Source organism: Bos javanicus, chromosome 17 (genome assembly GCF_032452875.1).
Source record: "Bos javanicus breed banteng chromosome 17, ARS-OSU_banteng_1.0, whole genome shotgun sequence".
Taxonomy (NCBI): domain Eukaryota; kingdom Metazoa; phylum Chordata; class Mammalia; order Artiodactyla; family Bovidae; genus Bos; species Bos javanicus.
In genome coordinates this window covers 46,639,619-46,661,676 of record NC_083884.1, presented here as the reverse complement: position 1 = coordinate 46,661,676, position 22,058 = coordinate 46,639,619, and the positions used below count along the sequence as shown (strand labels likewise).

Genomic DNA, 22,058 nt, shown 5'->3' with positions numbered 1-22,058 from the left:
CAGCCCCAGTCTTTCCAATGAATATTCAGGGTTGATTTCCTTTAGGATTGACTGGTTTGATCTTCTTGCTGTCCATGGGACTCTCAAGAATCTTCTCCAGCACCACAATCCAAAAGCATCAGTTCTTTGGCGCTCAGCCTTCTGGTTCACCTGTGGGGCCCTCGTACTTGGAGTGGTCTTTTAATGAGACTGCTTTTTCTTGTTCCACGCATGCTGATTTCTCTTGCTTGAGGACCAGAACTCATCTCTCCATGTGCTTGGGTATTCTGCTTGCAGATTTCAGAGTTCCCAGATCTGCCCTAGAGATCCTGAACTCTTCCATCCTTTCTATGCTTTCTTTCTTTTTTTAATTTTTAAATTTTTGCAATGTTGTGTTGGTTTCTATTGTACAACAACTTGAGTCAGACATACACGTATCCCCTCCCTGTGGAGTTTCCCTCCCCTCTCCCATCCCATCCCACAGAGCACCAGACTGGGCTGCCTGCGTTACATGGCAGCGTCTCAGCAGTTCCCCGCCTTGCACATGACAGTGTACCTATGTTCATGCTGCTTTCTCCATTTGTTCCACTCTCTCCCCCCCACCCATGGCGTCCGTGTCCACAGGTCCATTCTCTGCATCTGTGTCTCCATTCCTTCCTGCAAATAGGCTCCTCAACACCATTTTTCTAGATTCCATATATATGTGTTAATACATGATATTTGTTTTTCTCTTTCTGACTTACTTTGCTCTGTATAACAGGCTCTAGTTTCATCCACCTCACTAGAACTGACTCAAATCCATTCTTTTTTATGGCTGAGTAATATTCCACTGTATATATGTTCCACATCTTCTTTATCCATTCATCTGTTAATGGACATCTAGGTTGCTTCCATGTCTTGACTATTGTAAACGGTGTGCAATGAACACTGGGGTACATGTGTCTTTTGGAATTGTGGTTTCCTCAGGGTATATCGGAGAAGGCAATGGCACCCCACTCCAGTACTCTTGCCTGGAAAATCCCATGGATGGAGGAGCCTGGTGGGCTGCAGTCCATGGGGTCACTAAGAGTCGGACACGACTGAGCAACTTCACTTTCACTTTTCTCTTTCATGCATTGGAGAAGGAAATGGCAACCCACTTCAGTGTTCTTGCCTGGAGAATCCCAGGGACGGCGGAGCCTGGTGGGCTTCCGTCTATGGGGTCACACAGAGTCGGACATAACTGAAGCGACTTAGCTTAGCTTAGCTTAGCTTAGCTTAGCAGGGTATATGCCAGTAGTAGGATTCCTGGGCTGTATGGTAGATTTATTCCTAGTTTTTCAAGGAATCTCCATACTGTTCTCCATAATGGCCATATCCATTTACATTCCCACCAACAGTGTAGGAGAGTTCCTTTTTCTCCACATCCTCTCCAACATTTATTTTTTGTAGATTTTCTGATGATGGCCATTCTGACTGGTGTGAGATGATACCTCACTATAGTTTTAATTTGCCTTTCTCTGGTAATTAGGGATGTTGACAGTCTTTTCATGTGTTTATTGGCCATCTGTATGTCTTCTTTGGAGAAATGTCTATTTAGGTCTTCTGCCCATCTTTGGACTGGACTTTTTGCTTTTCTGATACTGAGCTATGTGAGCTGCTTATATATATTCTGGAGATTAATCCTTTGTCAGTTGTTTCTTTTGCAGTTGTTTTCTCCCATTCTGAGGGTTGTCTGAACCTTGTTTATTGTTTCTTTTGTTGTGCAAGATTCCTCCTTGACCCACCTCCTAGAGTCATGGAAATAAAAACAAAATAAACAAATGGGACCTCTCCACGTGTAATCTCAGGCACAGATGACCAGCAGAGGGGTCGTGGCTCAAATGTGCTGAAATATGTGAGGGTGCAGGCTGGACTTTGGCCCATGTCAGTCAGGTCCCCAGCAGGACCAGATGGTAATTTGGGGGAAGTTAGAAGGCGAGGCCATTTGCCAGGCTGTGCTCAGGGTGTGCTCCCTACTATCAAGGATAGAGTAATAACAGGAGGGCTTCCCAGGTGGCTCAGTAAAGGGGGTAAAGAATCTGCCTGCCAATGCAGGAGACTCAGGTTTGATCCGTGAGTTGAGAAGATCCTCTGGGGGAGGGCATGGCAACCCACTCCAGTATTCTTGCCCAGAGAATCCCATGGACATAAGAACCTGGCGGGCTACAGGCCATGGGGTCACAAAAGAGTCCACGCGACTTAATGACTAAACAACAACATAATAACAGGAAGTGTTCTCAGAAGGAGGGAGTGGGGCACGATGCTGCCACCCTGGGCTGATGGGGTCTGGAGAACACAGTTCCTAGGACAAAGATGCAGGGCTGTGGGGATGGGCACCATGCCCTTTTTGTGACCCCACAAAAACAGTGCTATCTGGGTCTCACTCTCCTCTCCGACTGGCTCTGATTTCCTGTGGATGCTGCCATTGGCTGAACGCCCCAAAGCAGAGGGCAGGGCCTGTACAGGGGGGTGCAACCATGTGGCCCCGACTCCCGGGACTGTCTTCTTTGCCATTTCTCCCCTGGCATCTAGAATGAGCCTGTTTTCTTATCCAGGAAGGCCCCCAAGCCCTGGTACAGTCAATTCCAAAGTGACAGATAATCCAGTCTCCAAGTGTTACTGCTCCCCAGATAACAGGTTAAAATAAAAGAAAATCAAGCCTGGATCAGATTTATGAAGACAAAGGAAAACCCTTATTAAAACTGGAGGTACCAGAGAGATTAAATGAAGTCATAAAAAAACCCTCTTTTTATTATGAAAAAAAATCGAACATCTGTAAAAACAAAAGAGACGGTCATCACCGGGTTACAACCGGGACCACCCACGGCTGTTTGGGCTTCCTCTGCCCACCCCGCTCCCTCACCCTGGCCCCACCAATTATTTTGAGGCAAATCTCTGACATCATGTAGTTTCATCTGTAAATATTTAGTCTCTATTTTTAAAAGACAAAGACTTTTAAAAATACAGAATGAACTCCATGCCATTATCCCATCTAAAAAGTAAACAGTAATTTCTTAGTCCATCTGATGTCTTGTGATTGTCAACTTGGGTGGTGGTGTTGGGATGGTGGGCTCCTCCTGGCTCAGCCACCATGGACCCCGACCTGAGCCTCTCTGCAGGGCAAATTCAGCCAGAAGGAAAGGCTCCCTGGCTGCATGAGCAGTGAGTCACTGGAGACCATCAGTGTAAACCCATCTGTATTGGGAAATTGTGCTTTTCCAGATTAAAAATGCTCCTAAGGGCACAGTGTAGACTGTTGAGTCTGATATCAGTTCCTGCCCTCAAAGGCAATGTTTACTAGGCTGCATTTGGCTGAATCCATGTGTTGCTGGGGCCAAATCCAGGAATCCACTCTGGATTTGCACTGTGTTTATGGAGAGAAGATTCTCCATAGGTTTTCCATTTTTTACATGTTTTTCTTAAGATTTTGATCTAAGTCATCACGGTCTGTCTGTGAGAAGATTAATTCACTGAACACATATTAGTTGAGAACCTACTGTGTGTCAGGCTTGGTTCTAAGGGCTTAGAGAGCTGTGAACAGAATGGGTAAGAAGCCAGCCCCCGATGGAGCTTACATCCTAGTGGGAGATGACAGCTGACCTGATGAATTGTTAGAAATGGACGTGGATGGGGAGAGGGGAGATGTGACAAATAACGATGTGTATGTAGGGTCTTATGGTTGTGATTTTACTGTTGGCTAATATATAGTCCTAATTTTTGCTAGACAAATGATTTCTATTATGTTGGTGGAATTACATACATGCTGACTTCACAGAGAGAAGCATAGACTATGAGGTGTTGGCAAGCATTTCACCGTATCTCAGTGGATACTGTGCTGAGCTCAAAACATCTCAGCTCCCTGAAATCACAAGCGGAGAGGTGGTCTACCCGGGCAGCCTCATTGTTCTGCAAGAGAGCAGGCCTCTGTGTTACTGAGGACCACTCTTTCTATCTTTGGGTCTGAACTGGTCCCTGTTGACATCCAGCGAGTCTTAACTTTCCATAGCAGTGGCTGAACTCCCTGCCTTTTCAGTGGGGACATTATCACCTCCAGAAGGTGAAAATTGGTTTTGAGGGCAAGGAGTCTGAGATATGACAGTGGCTGTGGCTCTGCAAAGTTACCTAAAGCATATTGAAGTACATAAGCAGATTTACTCTATGTGTGTGGTACTACGATTTCACGGGATGGGCAGGTGTTGATGGAGTAATGGTGGGGTGTTAGGAAAAATGGGTCTAATAGGACTCTTTAGGGGGCCATAATGAAAAACAATGGCTGAGAACCACGAGCTGGAGTGAGATTTGCTTTTCAGTGTCTTTCACTTTTTTAAACCTGTGTGACTTATTCCATATGTGTCTTGTAGCTTGGGGCTTGCACAGTGATGCCTTTCCAGAGAAGAATAATCAGATAGCAAATCAGCCGTGTTCTCTGAGTTTGCAGCAGCTCCTCAGCTTTCCAACCTTGGTGATATTCACAAACACGAGGAATCCATGCCTCTGTTTTGCTACAGGAAATATTTTCTGTTGGAAATACCCTTCAGCAGGGTATTTCCATGAAGGCAGGGCTAGGGTTTTCAATCTTTTTTTAGTTTTGGACTACGCTTGGTCTTCTTTGCGGCGTGCAGGCTGTTTGTGGAGGCACGGGGGCCTCTTTAGTTGTGGTGTGCGGGCTCAGCAGTGCAGAGTCTTAACCACTGGACCACTAGGGAAGTCCCAGGGGTTTTAAATCTTTACGATATTTTTTAAAAACATCTCACATTGACAATTCCAGGAATAGTTCTGTGTGCTGCTGGGGACCTGCTCTTTTTTAAGGAACTGATGTTAGGGGCTTGTTTAAAGAGCTGGGTCCCATGGTGATGATGGTGGTGTTAGGGGGAGACGCGTGGGTCCCACTGGCTCTAGTCCAGATCACCAGCTTTGAGTCTAGTTAACAGGTAAAACTAGTTGAGGGAGGAAGTAGATTGTACACCCAGCTCCCAGGGATCTGCTTGATGTTATGAAGATGGTTCTGTGAGTATAAACACAGGGAAGGGACAGAATCCCCATGCAAAAGTCCGGATTAGGAAAGAAACCAGTAGATGACTGGGTGACCTGAGTCGGGGCTGAATGACTTCATGTCGCAGGCATCCTAGTGAAATGTCTTGAAGTTCAGAGTAAGGCAACAGACATTTGCTGATTACTGACCATATACCAGGCAGGGCGAGGGTGAGGGCTAGATAAGCAGTCACCAAGAACACAGCGTTCAGAGCCGTGTTCATTCATGGAGTCATTCATGTGCTGCAAGTGGCAAACCCTGAATGTGAACACCTTCTTAGATCTTGCACCCCAAGTTCCTTGCTTCCCTCATCCTAGTCCTGGCCCTGAATGTCATTTCAGCTTCATAACTCCATGAGACAAGTACTATGTCTATCAGCCAAGATTCTTTTGATTGGGCATAAGCAACAGAAACCCAGGCATAAGCTGTTTTAAACAAAAGGGGAGTTTGTTGGATCCCATAAGCCGAAAGGTGCATGGACAGCTGGCTTCAGGAGTAGCTTGATCCAGCATCCAGTTGCTATCACCCAACTCCATCTCTCAGCTTTTCCTGGATGTGGACCTCCTTCCCAGTCAGTCTCTCTGTTCATGACTATAAGCCACTGCTGGAACCTCACAGTTCTGGACTGACATCTAGCAGAGAGAAGTGAGGATCTCTGACCCAGCATTTCCATCTGAATCTTGTTACTTCTCTTCGGATCTTAATGGAACATGTGCTTACATCTGAACAATCAGTATGGTCTGAGGAATGCAGTGCACTGATTCACTCAAATTGTGATAGCGGGGTTTACTCTTGAGTTAAGGATGGAGGTCCCTCCAAAGCATATGGGCTATAAGTCAGGAAGGGGAGTGGTCACTTGGAGGGAAGCTGAGGTGCCTTTATCAGGAGAGGGATGAAGGGCTACTCGGTGACAAGACAACAGGTGTCCATCACATTACTGTTTGCCACAGCGGTTTATAATTTGGGCATGGAAAATTCCAACAGGTAAGTCACTTGTCCCAGGTCAAGGGAATGTATGGCTGAGATTTCATCTCATTGTTTTGATCCTCCTGTTCTTCCCCACTTCCTGGGTTACCCTCTCCTTCTGCTAGACTATAGACTCTGTGAGGTCAAGGGCTCCATCTCACCTTTTAGTACCAACACCGAGTCTTGGAGCAGAATGTGCTGTTTGATAGAAATCAAAACTCCACCCCCAAAAGATTTCAGTCTCAAAAGTCCCAGGCTTAACTTGAAATTTTAAACTCAAGGGTTTTTTTTGTTTGTTTGTTTGTTTATTTTTAAATTTCTGTTTTGTAATGATTTTTCATTTGTTCCCAAGGATTGCTGAGGCAGCAAATTATAAAAACTGCTTGCTCTCTGCGACCAGCTATCTGATCTCCCTGGAGGTCTCCCCGACGCCGAAGCTCTCCCAGAATTTATCGGGCTCCCCTCTTATCACTGTCCACCTCCGGCACCACTTGGTGAGTTAGAGTGAATTTGTCCTCATTTCTGCTCTTTGATTTCCTTTTGCAGCAAGGAATATTCGATCGTCGGTATGATTGTAGAAAGAATCTTGGATGGATTGGTGCTGGCCGGAATTAGGATTTTGGCATCCATTCTTGTGATTATTTTTGAACAGCAGTGGAAAGTCCCCTGGATAGCTCTGGGGTTGGACACACAGTATTAATTTTGTGTAAAAAGGCCTCTGAGATCAGACGTTGCTTTTACAGATGTGTGCACAGCAACTGTGGCTATTTCTGTTTTACAATAAATGTTGTCTTTGGAGGATGGGATATCTTGGCTCATTCTCACTTATCTTAGTTGATAGCCATTAGTGAGATAGAGAGTTTGGTTCTTTCTGGGAAATATGTTAGCCATTTCGCAGAGCCGTTTCTATGCTTTCAGTTTTGAGCTGTTTGTTTTGCCCCGTTGTAACTGTGACTGTCTCCGCCTTCACTCTGTCTTTGTGATAAGAATGACAGGTGTATCAGGGACACAGGTGTGCACCTGTCCTTTAAAAAGTGTGACTTTCCTTGTGCCAGAATCGTGCACTATGGTTGAAGCTTGACGTTCTCAAGGAATTTATTAAAGAATACAATATATATATATTAAATTTTTATTGAAGTTTAGTTGATTTACAATGTTGTATCCATTTCTGCTGTAGAGCAAAGTGATTCCGTATACGTTCTTTTCCATACTGTCTTCCATGATGGTTTATGATAGATGTTGAACAGAGATCCCTGCACTGAACAGTAGGACCTTGTTTATCTGTGTTGTGTGTAATAAGAACTCAATCCACTTTTGATCCTTTGGAGTCCTGCAAAGACCGTTCCCGCCAGGATCTTCTGTTTCATTCCATTTCATACTGTTCCATCCCATTCCGCCAACATTATCTGAAGACCTACTATGTGCCGACCCCTGTGTCTGTCTACCTGTGTTTTTATCACCTCCTCAATGAGACAGCATTGAGGGAAGCTGACGAGTCAGGACAAGTTGCTGTCACTGCAACTCCTGTCTCACCCTGCCACCCCCCAGCCCTGATTCCCCACGGAGGTCAGGCCCCTTCTTGGTCCCCTCAGAACCCAGCTCTGCTCATTTGTCCACACTTTCCGGCCAGTGTCTGTCTGCACTTGTGCTTTCCCAGGCAGATAGCCACCACCAGACAGCTTGCTCTTGGTTGCTCCATTACCTCCTTCATCCTGACCATCTTGCTGATTGGTATTGGAATGAAAACAGACCTTTTCCAGTCTTGTGGCCACTGCTGAGTTTTTCAAATTTGCTGGCATATTGAGTTCAGCACTTTCACAGCATCATCTTTTAGGATTTGAAATAGCTCAGCTGGAATTCTAGCGCCTCCACTAGCTTTGTTCGTAGTGATGCTTCCTAAGGCCCACTTGACCGAGCACTCCAGGATGTCTGACTCTAGGTGAGTGATCACACCATCATGGTTATCTGGGTCACTAAGATCTTTTTTGAAGAGTTATTCTATATATTCTTGCCACCTCTTCTTAATATCTTCTGCTTCTGTTAGGTCCATACTGTTTCTGTCTTTTATTGTGCCCGTCTTTGCATGAAATGTTCCCTTGGTGTCTCTAATTTTCTTGACGCAATCTCTAGTCTTTCCCATTCTCCTGTTGCCAGAGGATGTTCAAACTACTGCACAATTGCACTCATCTCACACGCGCTAGCAAAGTAATGCTCAAAATTCTCCAAGCTAGGCTTCAGCAGTACGTGAACCAAGAACTTCCAGATGTTCAAGTTGGATTTAGAAAAGGCAGAGGAACCAGAGACCAAATTGCCAACATCTGTTAGATCATAGAAAAAGCAAGAGAAAAACATCTACTTCTGCTTCATTGACTATGCTAAAGCCTTTGACTGTGTGGGTCACAGCAAATTGTGGAAAATTCTTAAGAGATGGAAATACCAGACCACCTTACCTGCCTCCTGAGAAATCTGTATTCAGGTAAAGAAGCAACAGTTAGAACTGGACATGGAACAACGGACTGCTTCCAAATTGCGAAAGGAGTACGTCAAGGTTGTATATTGTCAACGTGCTTATTTAATTTATATGCAGAGTACATCATGCGAAATGCCGGACTGGATGAAGCACAAGTTGGAATCAAGATTGCTGGGAGAAATATCAATAACCTCAGATATGCAGATGATACCACCCTTATGGCAGAAAGAGAAGAGGAACTAAAGAGCCTCTTGATGAAAGTGAAGGAGGAAAGTGAAAAAGCTTGCTTGAAACTCAACATTCAAAAAACTAAGATCATGGCATCCGGTCCCATCACTTCATGGCAAATAGATGGTAAACAATGGAAACAGTGACATACTTTATTTTCCTGGGCTCCAAAATCACTGCAGATGGTGATTGCAGCCATGAAATCAAAAGACCCTTTCTCCTTTGAAGAAAAGCTATGACCAACCTAGACAGTATATTAAAAAGCAGAGACATTATTTTGCCAACAACGGTCTGTCTAGTCAAAGCTAGGAGAAGGAAATGGCAACCCACTCCAGTATTCTTGCCTGGAGAATCCCAGGGACAGGGGAACCTGGTGGGCTGCCATCTATGGGGTCGCACAGAGTCAGACACGACTGAAGTGACTTAGCAGCAGCAGCAAAGCTATGGTTTTTCTAGTAGTCGTGTATGAATGTGACAGCTGGACCATAAAGAAAGCTGAGTGCCGAAGAATTGATGCTTTTGAACTGTGATGTTGGAGAAGACTTTTGAGAGTCTCTTGGACTGCAAGGAGATCCAACCAGTCCATCCTAAAGGAAATCAGTCTTGAATATTCCCTGGAAGGACTGATGTTGAAGCTGAAGCTCGAATACTTTGGCCACCTGATGCAAAGAACTGACTCACTGGAAAAGCCTGTGATGCTGGGAAAGATTGAAGGCAGGAGGAGAAGGGGACAACAGAGGATGAGATGGTTGGATGGCATCATCGACTCAATGGACATAAGTTTGAGCGAATTCCAGGAGCTAGTGAAGGACAAAGAAACCCGGTGTGCTAGTCTGGCATCTCAAAGAGTCAAATAGCACTGAGTGACTGAGCTAAACTCGCTGATCTTGCTGATTCCTCACTGCCCCTCTCATCACTCCTTCCTTCTCTACTCCACAGCCAGCCTTTCTTCAGGAACCTTCCCTCCATCCACGGCCACCCCCACCCTGCCACCTGCTCCTTCCCCCTCCTCTCGTCCTCTTCATCCACCTGCAAACAGTCTTCACCTGAGAATGTTCCCCCACCCTGTCTCTCTCCTTTCTTTTTGAAAAATCACAAAACATTAAAAAAATCGTGGTAAAGTACACATGACATAAATTGCACCATCTTGACCATTTTTAAGTGTACAGTTCAGTGGTGTTAAGCATGTTTCACATTGGTGCGCATCCTTCACCACCATCCCTCCCCAGAACTCTCCTGATTTCCAAAAACCCAAACTCTGTCCTCATTAAACACGAATTCCCCCTCCTTATCCTCCGTCCCTGCCCGGCACACACTGTTTTCTTTTCCATCTCTATGGCTTTGACTCCTCTGGGGCCTTCGTGTAAGTAGAATCAGAGAGGATTTGTCTCTTCGTGTCTGGCTTATTTCACTGAGCATCAAGTCCTCAAGGTTCATCTGTGTGATAGCAAAAGTCAGAACAGAAAGAACAGAATGTCCTCTGTTGTTTTTTTTTTTTTTTTTCTGTTATGGCCTCTCTGTGAAGCTTTCGGAATCCTAGTTCCCAGACCAGGGATTGAACCTGCGCCCCCTGCAGTAGAAGTGCAGAAATTTAACCATTTGGACTGCCAGGGAAGCCCCAGAATGTCCTTCTTTTTAAGGCCGAATCCTAGTCTATGGTGTGGATGGACCATGCTTTGCTCATCCATACATCCATCAGTGAACACTTGGGTTGCTCCCACCTTTAGGCTGTTGTGCGTAATGCTGCCATGAACGTGTGTGTGTGCAAGCATTTCTCCTAGATCCTACTTTCAGTCCTTCTGGGTAGGTACTTGCAGAAGTGGCTTCGCTGGATCCCATGTTTCAGAGATCTTATTCAACATCCATCTCCCCTTCTCTTCTTTGAACTAGGTTGATTTTTACCATCTCCACTTTCTATATACATTTTCACACTGCAGAGATGGTCTCACATGTCTTCAGAGGAACTTCCCAGGTGGTGCTAGTGGTAAAGAACCTACCTGCTAATACAGGAGACATATGAGACTTGGGTTCCATCCCTGGGTTGGGAAGATTCCTCCAGTACTCTTGCCTGGAGAATCCCCATGGACAGAGGAGCCTGGTGGGCTATCGTCCACAGGGTAATGGAGAGTCAGACACGACTGAAGCGACTTAGCCTGCACGCAGTGCCTCTCTAGAGTCCTCTGCTCACCTGCACTCTGTCAAAGCCTACCCCACCCCCTGCAGCCCCTGAGGTTCCCACTTTCGGGTCTGCAGGACATGTCCCCCTGCAGGTGGTGCCCTTTCTCTGGTATCAGCCCCTCCTCTGCTGCGCCACCTGCTCCAACTCCGTCTGCAGGAACGTTTACCTCTCTGAATTCATGGGGTTGCCTTGATTTCAGCCACCACTTCCAGACTGATGCTCCTGGTGACACAAAACCCACCTCTCCCCATGGCATCACTCCTGTTCCCCGGCAGGTTTCTCCACCCAGGTGTGCAGGTGGGCACGTTACCCCCCAGCCTTCATGTCCTCTGTGACCTCCTGTCACTGTATCATCTTCTCTCTGCTCAGAGTCTGGCACCCTGGTGCCCTCCTGGCTCTTGGTCTCTTGGTGGGACCAGCTGTGACCCTGTTTTCCAAGCATCCCTCACCTTCTCCCTCCCGCTGCCCCACCCCTGGTTCGGAGTCTCATTGCTAATTTGGTTCTGCCTGAGCTAGAAGCTTCCTGACTGTTCTCCCCACTTTATTCTCCCCGAGTTCCCAGGCTTATCTTCCAGAAACACATGCCAGGTGGTCTTATTCAGCTTTTTAAAATCTTTCAGTGACTCAGGTTTCCCTGAAGACTCATTTCAACTTCGGGCCACACAGTCAGTCTTGAGTGGACCTTTCCAGTGTGACTTTCTGCTTGAACCTCTGTCCAGAGGAACAGAAACACTCGTTCTCCCGTGAAGTCTGGGCCTGGTGGGCCTCTGCCTTTGTGTGTGCCTCTCCTGTTATCTGGAAGGCCTTCCACATCTTGGGTCTAGTCCCACCCGTGTCAAGGTCACTGGAGTCATTACTGACTCCTCCATGATCTCCCCAGGGAAGACGCACATCTCCCTCTTTAACGTCTTTGCTGAGCCCTAGTGCCGCCTCCAAGGATCGCATCTTACTGTTTATGCAAACTGACCATCTCTTCTTTTTTTTGACATTTGTGTGCAAGAAGTTTATTCAAGAGGGATTGCAAGTTTGACTTATATGGGAAAGGAAGGAAGGCTGAGTAGAAGGAGAAGGCGGCCTGTGATGCATTCTCAACAAAGACTGAAGGTGACCCTGTGGTGAGCTCTGAAGCTGGGATGGCCCTTCAGAATGGTCCTCTTGAAAGTTTGGGGCTCTCGCCTTTAGTCCAGTACATGACTGAGGGCTGTATAGGAAGGGAGTGACCTTGGACAGGAAGCTCTTATCTACTAACAGCAATTCTGGCCGTTGAGGACTCTCAGTAGCTGAACTCACAGCAGTTGTGGATGTACAGAAAGTATATGTAAAAGGGAGGGTAGCTAGAGAGGAGTGGGAATCGAAATAAGCGTTCAAACTGACCATCTCTTAAACCAGCCTGTGCATTTGCGGGGAAGCTGCCCTGGACCCCATTTGGAATCATCTATTCCTTCCTCTTGATGCCTGGCATTGAGCTTTGGCTCAGAAAATATTTGTTGAACGAGTGCTGAGCTCAGAGGCAGCAGCACCATATAAGTAGCTCTGTCCTGATTTGTGTGGCTCCTCTTTCTATGGAGAGGGTGCTTACCCAGGCCAGAGACTCTTCCCCGGCTGCCATTCAGAGGAGGCAGCTAACTAGGCAAAATGAGCTCGGCAGGCTCAGTCTGTGTTGAAAATTTGGTTCTGGTGTGAAACAGAGGCATTTTTAGTGCTTCTGGTGTTGGGGGTTTTATAATGTGGCATGGAGGTATTGCAAGTCTGTAACCCAAGTGCATAAAAGCAGAGAAGGCTTGCTCTGAACAATTTTGGAAGCGATGTGGGTTTGATGTGGGATGCGATGTGGGAAGCGAAGTGGCCCTAGGAAAGGGGGCTGTGAGTCTTGGCGGATGTCGGGGGGTGGGCTGAGCTGGGGCTGCAGGGGCTGAGGAGTTGGGGGCTTGGGGACAAGGTCCTGAAGCTGAGACAGGAGGCTGAGTGGGCAGGGGAGATGGGGACAGAGGACTGAATGCAGGGCTTCTTGGTGTCTGGACCCCCCGTGAGTTCACAGGGCATGGATGTCCATGTGCACACACACACATCCCCAGGACACACACTGCCACACAAATAATATGTGCACAACCAGATCCAGCAGACACAGACACACACACATACACAATATACACACCTAAACACACATATATGCACACACTCTTATGTAGCACACATACAGACACACATGCATACACACACACCCCAGTACACACACTCACATACAGATACACGCACAAGGGCAGACCCAGCATATATATAGACACACACATGCACACACAGACACACACACACACCCACAGCTCCCACAACCACCATCCTTGTTAGATCAGGCTGGTGTGAACCTGGATTTGAAGAGTAGAAGGGATTTTGTTTATTTATCTCGGCTCCCTCCCAGTCCCTTTCTGAGTCGGATGGTGTCCAAGACCCTTGGGCACCCTCAGGACCTCGCATCCTTCCCCTCTCTCACTTTTCCTCTCCTTCAAAACGGGATGCCCATGTTCTGATCCACAGAACCCTCTCTTTACTAGCTCCCAGCAAGTCAGCAAGGCCATAAACAGACCCCCCATCGTCAGGTTGTGGGGATGCCCTTGGCATTTCCTGATGCCTGTGCATCTGAGGGGCTCTGGTTCCGGGCCACGTCCCAGAACACCCCTGCGATGATGCCTGATCCAAACTGTACTTTTAGAGCGAGTTTCATTCTAGAGTTTTCCCAGAGAGACTTTTCAACCAATGAGACAAAAACTCACATGTTGCCAGAGTCAGCTGTCCCTGCCGGCTGGTGTCCTGCTCAGCCAATATCTTTTGTGATGTTTTGCCATCAGTTTATTTCAAGCCACACAATACTTTTTAAAATTTTATTTTACACTGGAATACAGCTGATTAACAATGTGACAGCTTCAGATGGGCAGCAAAGGGACTCAGCCATACATATACAGGTATCCATCTTCCCCCAAACTCCCCTCCCATCCAGGCTGCCACCTAACATTGAGCAGAGTTCCCTGTGCTATACAGTAGGTCCTTGTTGATTATCCATTTTAAATACAGTGGTGTGTACATGTCCATCCCAAACTCCCTAACTATCCCTTTCTCCCATCCTTCTCCGCCCCCTTGCCCCCAGCAACCATAAGTTCATTCTCTAAGTCTGTGAGTCTCTTTCTGTTTTGTAAATGAGTTCATTTGTACAGTTTCTTTTTAGCTTTCCCATATAAGGGATTTCATGCAATATTTCCCCTTCTCTGTCTGACTTACTTCACACAGTATGACAATCTCTAGGTCTATCTGTGTTGCTACAAATGGCATTGTTTCATTCTCTTTAATGTCATGCCACTTGATTCTTTACATTAAAACAATGTTGTCACTATTTTTTCTTTTTTTAGGAAACCAACTCCAGTCAGTCACGGGTACAGTGAAATAAACCAGAATCCACTGCCCTGGTATCAAGGGGCCTTGTTTGGAGACCCCAGTGCTCACTAAGTGTTCCGTGTTGCCTGTGGGTGGGGACCTGGGTCAGGTAGACCATGACGGCCAGTGTAGCCTGGGCGCCTGCTCCACACCTTGTTCAGAGTAGATGTGTCAGGCGTGCCTGGTACCCAGAGTGTGTATCATCAGAGCCCATCCTCAAACCATCACAGTGTCTTCTTACTTCACATTCCTTGCTCCCCAAACCATCAAACAGTCCAGATTCTGACCCATCCTTTGGCCGATGCCAGTTGTGCTGATTTGCAGGTCTCCGCTGATATGTTCCTGCGGCTCCTCTGAGTGTCCTGTCTGGCGTGGGGAGCCTGCAGGGCTGTTACCTTCCCAGCTCAGAGCATATGGCCAGGTAGCTGGCACACAGGCTGTTGAAATAGACAGTCCAGTTGAGGGGGATGGAAATGGGGAGCAGATGTACACCACCCTCGAGACATTACTGAGGGCATCTCCTTGCTGTAGTCAATTCTGGGGCAAGAGCCAGAGTCCCCTGCCTAAAAGATGCTTCAGAAATGGCAGCTCTCTGGCCAGTTAGAATTGCTCTTAGCCGCTAATCAGAACCTTTATTTGAGAATCAAGATGGAATGGTCGGTTTTCCTTGGTCAATGAAGATGTGTGCGTGCATGCTCAGTCACTTAGTCATGTCCAACTCTGTGACCCCATGGACTGCTGCCCACCAGGCTCCTCTGTCCATGGGATCTCCCAGGCAAGAATACTGGAATAAGTTACCATTTCCTTCTCCAGGGAATCTTCCCAACTCAGGGATCGAACCCACATCTTTTGCATCCCCAGTGAAGATGAGACCTTTGTTAACCTCAGAAAGAAACAGACTGAGAGAAGCAGATTCTTTGGAAACTTTGAGAATTAGAAAACCAAAAGTCAGTGTCTTGAAGCACTAAGTGCTGTCAGTTTCAATGGCTGTTGTCTAAAATTCACTCATCTATTGGCCTTCAATCCGACTGTAAGTCCCAAAGACAGGCCGTCCATCCATCAGACTTGTCATAAAGTTTGGAAGAGATTGAGCCCAATATTGGTGATGTTCCAGTAGTAGGACTCTGGGAAGTGGTCAAAATGGAGGGTCTGTCCCTCTGTATATCTGATACCATTTCCTGGAGGACCAGCGATGGGGCTGTGGACAGAGCCAGACTGTGCTGGGTCTGCCTGCCTCTGACCCGAGGCTGCTGTGTGCCTCTCAGCGGGAGCTGCTGCAGCCACCACGGGGGAGGAGACCCAGGCGGGATGGGGACCACAGTGACCAGCCCAGATACTGGGGAAAGTGTGGCTGCCATCGCAATTCACAGTGTGAGCCTCATGTGGAAGGGGCTGGTATTGCCTAGCCGAAGTCATTTCAGGGTAAGAGAGGTAAGTAATCTAGGAGATAGTAAGAAAATCTGCATCACAAAACTATCACAGGTATAATTTGTCCTCTGAGATGATGTTTATTCATTGGCTCATACACTGACTCAACAAATACAGCTGTGTGCTCCCCAATGGGGTGTTAGCCTCCCTGCCTCTGTTTCATCCTTAGTAAGCTGGGATAATGACACCCACCTAGGAAGTAGTTAGCGTGTGTTCAGTTCATAGTCTGCAACACTGGAACAGACTCCAGCTTCGGCTGACTTTAGCAAAGAGAGAGTTTTCCAGAAGGGCACCTTGCAGCTCGCAGGACTGGAGGAGCTCCACCCAAGGGTGGTCCGGGCCAGTTAGGGACCCCGTGCTGGTGCTGAGTGAGGACTGCCTCTCTGTGCATGTCCCCTTGTCACCATGGGAGGCCCCAGGAGAGAGCAGGAGGGAGGGTATGTAAGTTCGTCTGCCTGGACCGTGAGCCTGTCCTGGGCCAGAGGGTGGCAGGCTAGTGGGTGCAGTTCCCCCAGGATCACCTGTGGGGAGGTCGTGCACCTGCACCTCTGTAGCATCTAAATGATGGAGTGCAGCTCCCCAAGCTGGGGACTGTGAGAGCAGAAGCCCTGATGAATTCTAGCACCTGGACTTCTGAGTCTCAGGATGCCCAGGTGCTTGAGGACTAGGGCTCTGAAGGAAGCCCTGGACTCCGCCCTGTGGGGAGCTGGGACCCACATGCCCTTGGGATTCCATACCCTCTCAAGCCGTCTGACTGCCTGGGCTGAGCTGTGCAGTGTGTGAACTCAGCTCTGGGACACCAGGGCCTTTGGTCCTGAGGATGGGGGCGTGCGATGGGGCTTCCTCGGCGGTAATGCTACAACTTCTGATGTTTTGAAAGGAAGCCATACATCTGGATGTAAAATTGCATCTCTGGATTTGTATTGTTGGCAGTTCATTCAAATTTGCTTTAAACATTTTCAACCAAAATACATCTGTGGGTTGAATTGGATCAGCTGATCACCAGTTGACAACCCCTGTGATTTTTTTTTTTTTAGATTTTTATTCGAAATGATTTTAGACTTAAGGAAAAAAGGGAAAATTGCAAAATAAGACAGAGTTCCCATATACCCAGCTCATCCTAATGTTAATATATTAAGGTACAATTTTTATTTTTTAATTTTTTTAAATTTATTTATTTTAATTAGAGGCTAATTACTTTACAATGTTGTATTGGTTTTGCCATACATCAACATGAATCCGCCATGGGTGTACACATGTTCCCAATCCTGAACCCCGCTCCCAGCTCCCTCCCCATACCATCCCTCTGGGTCATCCCAGTGCACCATCCCCAAACATCCTGAATCCTGTGGTCCTCGGGCCTAGGTCTCCAACACAGGGATTTTGGGGGCACAATTCAGCTCAAATACAGACATTAAAGATGGTATTCATTATCACCAGTGATGCTCACTTTGATTGCTTGGTTGAGGGGGGTGTTTTCCTAGTTTAAAGTTTGAAGTTATCATTTTCCCTTTGCAAATCATAATCTCTTGTCAGAGAGGTACCATGACACTACACAGCTGTCTTATATCTCATGATACTTTCTCCATGAATTTTAGCATCCAGTGATGGTTATTACCTGCAAAAGTTATTACTGTAGTGTTTGCCAAAGGTTGATTTTCTATGTCTATCATTCTTTCTACATTTATTAATTGGAATTTTAATACAAGGGCACCTCATTCAATTATTTGTTTATATCAATATATTTTAGATACTTATTTTTGCTCAATAAGCTATAATCCAATACTATCATTACTTATTTTGTTGTTTAAATTGTCCCAGCTTTGACCTTTGGGGGCCTTTTCCAGTTGGCTTCTGTGTCCTTTTGATATGTCCTCATCATTTTTGAGTCTTTCCTAACTTTCTAGCACTAGAGATGTTCTAGGCTCATGGAACCCACCATATCTCCATGGAGCCCTGGTTCATTTTCTTGGAGAGTAGTGTTTAGAAACCAGGCTCTGGGTGCCACGTGCGCTCATTTCTGTTGTTGTTGTTCAGTTACTAAGTCATGTCCAACTCTTTGCAACCTCGTGGACTGAAACACACCAGGCTTTCCTGTCCTTCACTTTCTCCCAGTGTTTGCTCAGATTCCTGTACACTGAGTCAGTGATACTGTCTAACCATTTAATCCTCTGCCACCCCCTTCTCCTTTTGCCTTCAGTCTTTCCCAACATCAGGGTCTTTTCTAATGAGTCGGCTCTTCACGTCAGGTGGCTGAAAGATTGGAGCTTCAGCTTTAGCATCAGTCCTTCTTCCAGTGAATATTCAGGGTTGATTTCTTTTAGGATTGACTGACTGGTTTGAACTCCTTTCTGTCCAAGGAATTCTCAAGAGTCTTCTCCAACACCATAATTCAAAGGCATCAATTCTTTGATGCTCCTTCTTTATGGTCTAACTCTCATATCCATACATGACTACTGGAAGAGCCATAGCCTTTGTCAGCAAAGTGATGTTTATGTTATGCTCTCTAGGTTTGTCATAGCGTTTCTTCCAAGGAGCAAGTGTCTTTTAATTTTGTGGCTGCAGTCACTGTCTGCAGTGATTTTAGAGCCCAAGAAAATAATATTTGCCACTGTTGCCACTTATTATCTACCTATTTGCCATGAACCGATGGGTCTGGATGCTATGAGCTTAGGTTTTTGAATGTTGAGTTTTAAGCCAGCTTTTCCACTCTCCTCTTTCACCCTCATCAAGAGGCTGTTTAGTTCCTCTTCACTTTCTACCATTAGGGTGGTGTCATCTGCATAGCTGAGATTGTTGATATTTCTCCTGGCAATCTAGATTCCAGCTTGTGATTCCTCCAGCTTGGTATTTTGCATGATGTACTCTGCATATGTTTCTGCTGGAGTGTTATTGCTTCTTGATCCTCTGAACAGAATTTGGAAATGTATGCATGTACTTAAACAAGCAAACACATGCATGATATTATGTATTTATATTAATCCATCTGTATTTTTTCTAGATTCCATATTGAGCCTTTTCTCACATTCTTCATTCTCCAAAACTGGCTGTTATGATTCTCAGTGTTTTTACTGATTTGTGTAAGCCCCTCACACATACACAGTAGTTCTGGGATTGCTAACCCATCCCCTGTGGGAAACAAATGTACCAACTAGAGGACAGTATTTGTTTCTATTCTCTCTGTCATTTGCTTACACTATACAGTTGAAATTCTCTTTTATAAAGTTACCTAGGTTCGTTTCTTTCTTGCCTGTTCCCTTCAAGTGATTTAATCATTTGTGATCCAGTTAGATTCATCTGTGCTTGTTCGTATTCTGTGATGGCTGTGCCCCGTTCCGGCTGATTTTAGCTACTGATTTATTTGGGAAGTATGCGGGATGTTACCACAGTCCTAAGGGTTAGGTCTCCACGAGCAGGTGCGCTCGGAGGAGTGACACTCTTCTCTGCCCTACGCCTCCTCTGCGCCTGCTACTCCATCCCACCACACGCTCTAGGTGAGCAGTTCTCTTAGTTTCCGGTTTCTCCTTCCTGTATGCCATTGGTGCTGAACAAACAGGTGCACGTATGTTTTCTCGTATCTCCTCTTCATTCCATGAAGGATAGCATGCCATAAAACTCTTTGTTTAAAAGAAATTATTTTATATTGAAGTATACTGATTTACAATGTTGTGTTAGCTTCAGGTATGCAGCAAAGTGACTATCAGCTCAGTCGTGTCCGACTCTTTGCGACCCCATGAATCGCAGCACGCCAGGCCTCCCTGTCCATCACAAACTCCCGGAGTTCACTCAGACTCACGTCCATCGAGTCAGTGATGCCATCCAGCCATCTCATCCTTTGTCGTCCCCTTCTCCTCCTGCCCCCAATCCCTCCCAGCATCAGAGTCTTTTCCAGTGAGTCAGCTCTTCACATGAGGTGGCCAAAGTACTGGAGTTTCAGCTTTAGCATCATTCCTTCCACAGAAATCCCAGGGCTGATCTCCTTCAGGATGGACTGGTTGGATCTCCTTGCAGTCCAAGGGACTCTCAAGAGTCTTCTCCAACACCACAGTTCAAAAGCATCAGTTCTTTGGCACTCAGCCTTCTTCACAGTCCAACTCTCACATCCATACATGACCACAGGAAAAACCATAGCCTTGACTAGATGGACCTTTGTTGGCAAAGTAATGTCTCTGCTTTTGAATATGCTATCTAGGTTGGTCATAACTTTCCTTCCAAGGAGTAAGCGTCTTTTAATTTCATGGCTGCAGTCACCATCTGCAGTGATTTTGGAGCCCCCAAAAATAAAGTCTGCCACTGTTTCCACTGTTTCCCCATCTATTTCCCATGAAGTGGTGGGACCGGATGCCATGATGTTCGTTTTCTGAATGTTGAGCTTTAAGCCAACTTCTCACTATATATGTATCGCTCCAGGAGTTGGTGATGAACAGAGAAGCTTGGCATGCTGCTGTCCGTGGGGTTGCAAAGAGCTGGACACGACTGAGCAACTGAACTGATATATGTGTGTGTGTGTATATATATATATATGTGTGTGTGTATATAATATCTGTCTGTCAATCTGTTAGTTGCTCAGTCGTGTCCAACTCTTTATGACCCCATGGACAGTAGCCCACAAGGTTCCTCTGTCCATGGAATTTTCCAGGCAAGAATACTTATATTAGGTATAGTTTCTTGTGCTATACAGTAGGTCCTTGTTGATTATTTTATATATAATAGTGTGTATATGTTGTGTATATGTTAATCCCAAGCTCCTAATATTAAAAACTCTATTGAACGTCACAATTTTTACAAAAGCTTTGTTTGTTTGTGTTTGGCTGCATAGGGTCTTCCTTGCTGTGTGTGGGCTTTCTTTAGTTGTGGCCAGTAGGGGCTCCCCTTCGTTGCTGTGTTTGAGCTTCTCGTTGCAGTGGCTTCTTTTATTGCAGAGCGCAGGCTCTAGGACATGCTGGCTTCAGTAGTTGTGACACAAGGGCTTAGTTGCTCTGCGGCATGTGGACTGTTAGTTCCCGGACCAGGGATTGAACCTGTGTTCCCTGCATTGGCAGGCAGGTTCTTAACCACTAGATCGCTTTTTCACTTCACAGTTTACCCTGGAAATAACTCTAAACCAGTTCATGGAGATTGTCCACGTCTTTTTTTTTCTTTCCACTGCGTAGTACTCTGTTGTGTGGCTTTATTCAACCGTCCTGTGCCTATCAACTCCTGTCTTGCATATGGGCATTTGAGTTGTTTCCAGTATTTTGTAAGCGGTTTGTTAGAGGGAAAGACCTTGTGCATTTTCCTGTTGTGAGAGGTACCACCTCTATTCTAGGCTGTTGGGAAAGTGTGTGTCTACTTGCAAATAGACCCCAGGCTGCTCCCCTCCCTCCCCTGTCATGGCCTCTGGCTGTTCTGGGGCAGTGGAGTGACAAATAACAGAGACAATGGGAAGAGCTCAGTCTCTACACATGAAGTCACTTTGAGAATGCATGCTGCTGGCCAGATTCCTTCTTCCTGGCTGCTCTGGTGATCTGCATGTCTGTGTTTAATTAATTTCAGAAAATGCAGCATTATGAGCTGTCAACCACAGGTGATATAGAATAGGTCTCACAGATTAAATATCTCACTCCGGTTATCACCCACATGACCCAGATGAATAGCAGTGTGGGGAGCAGCAGAGCCTGGAACTAGCCACCCCATAGAGATAGAGTGTTCCTGCCCTCCAACACAGAGGCTCCGGAAGGTGTGGGTGGGAAGCAGGTGCAGACAGCTCTGCCTGAGCTGTGCTGTGTAACCCAGGGCCTGGCTGGAGGGAGATGGGGGTTGGCTTCAAAGGGTGTTCTATGTATGATGCAGGGAACCCAAAGCCAGGGCTTTGTGACAACCTAGAGGGGTATGATGGGGAAGGAGGTGGGAGGGGGATTTGAGAGGGAGGGGACATATGTGTACCTAATGCCGATTCATGTAGATGTATGGCCAGACCCATCACAATATTGTAAAGTAATTATCCTCTAATTAAAAAACCAACAAAAAGCCACTGGCCTTCAGGTGTGGCTGGAGAAACAACACCAGATACAGCTGAGTGTTGCTGTGCTTTTTGAAAACATTTTTTTTTTTCTTTAAGAACACCACCCTTCCAGACTCCAGCAGCTAAGGAGAGATGTTTGGATAAGCATCCCTTTATTCTAGAAGGCTCTGGTCAGGGGCTCCCGGTGACACTGTCTCTCCCTGGTTCTTGACACCTTTTTGTCACTGGATTGGTTCAGAAAGTGGTGTGCATTAAGGGAGTGAGATGGTGGGGGACTTAATCCTCCAAAAATACATGTTCTCTTTCTTGGTGGAGCCTGAATTCCAGC

General features: G+C 46.3%; 1 protein-coding gene across 2 annotated transcripts in view; it reads left to right on the top strand.

Annotated features, from left to right (window-relative positions):
- ADGRD1 (adhesion G protein-coupled receptor D1) overlaps positions 1–22,058 on the top strand; it is a 176,890-nt gene that overhangs the window by 52,859 nt on the left and 101,973 nt on the right. For both annotated transcript variants that reach the window (XM_061384498.1, XM_061384499.1), the window contains one exon: positions 6,351–6,492. In XM_061384498.1, the coding sequence (XP_061240482.1) occupies positions 6,351–6,492 (142 nt within the window). The remainder of the gene's footprint in view (positions 1–6,350; positions 6,493–22,058) is intronic.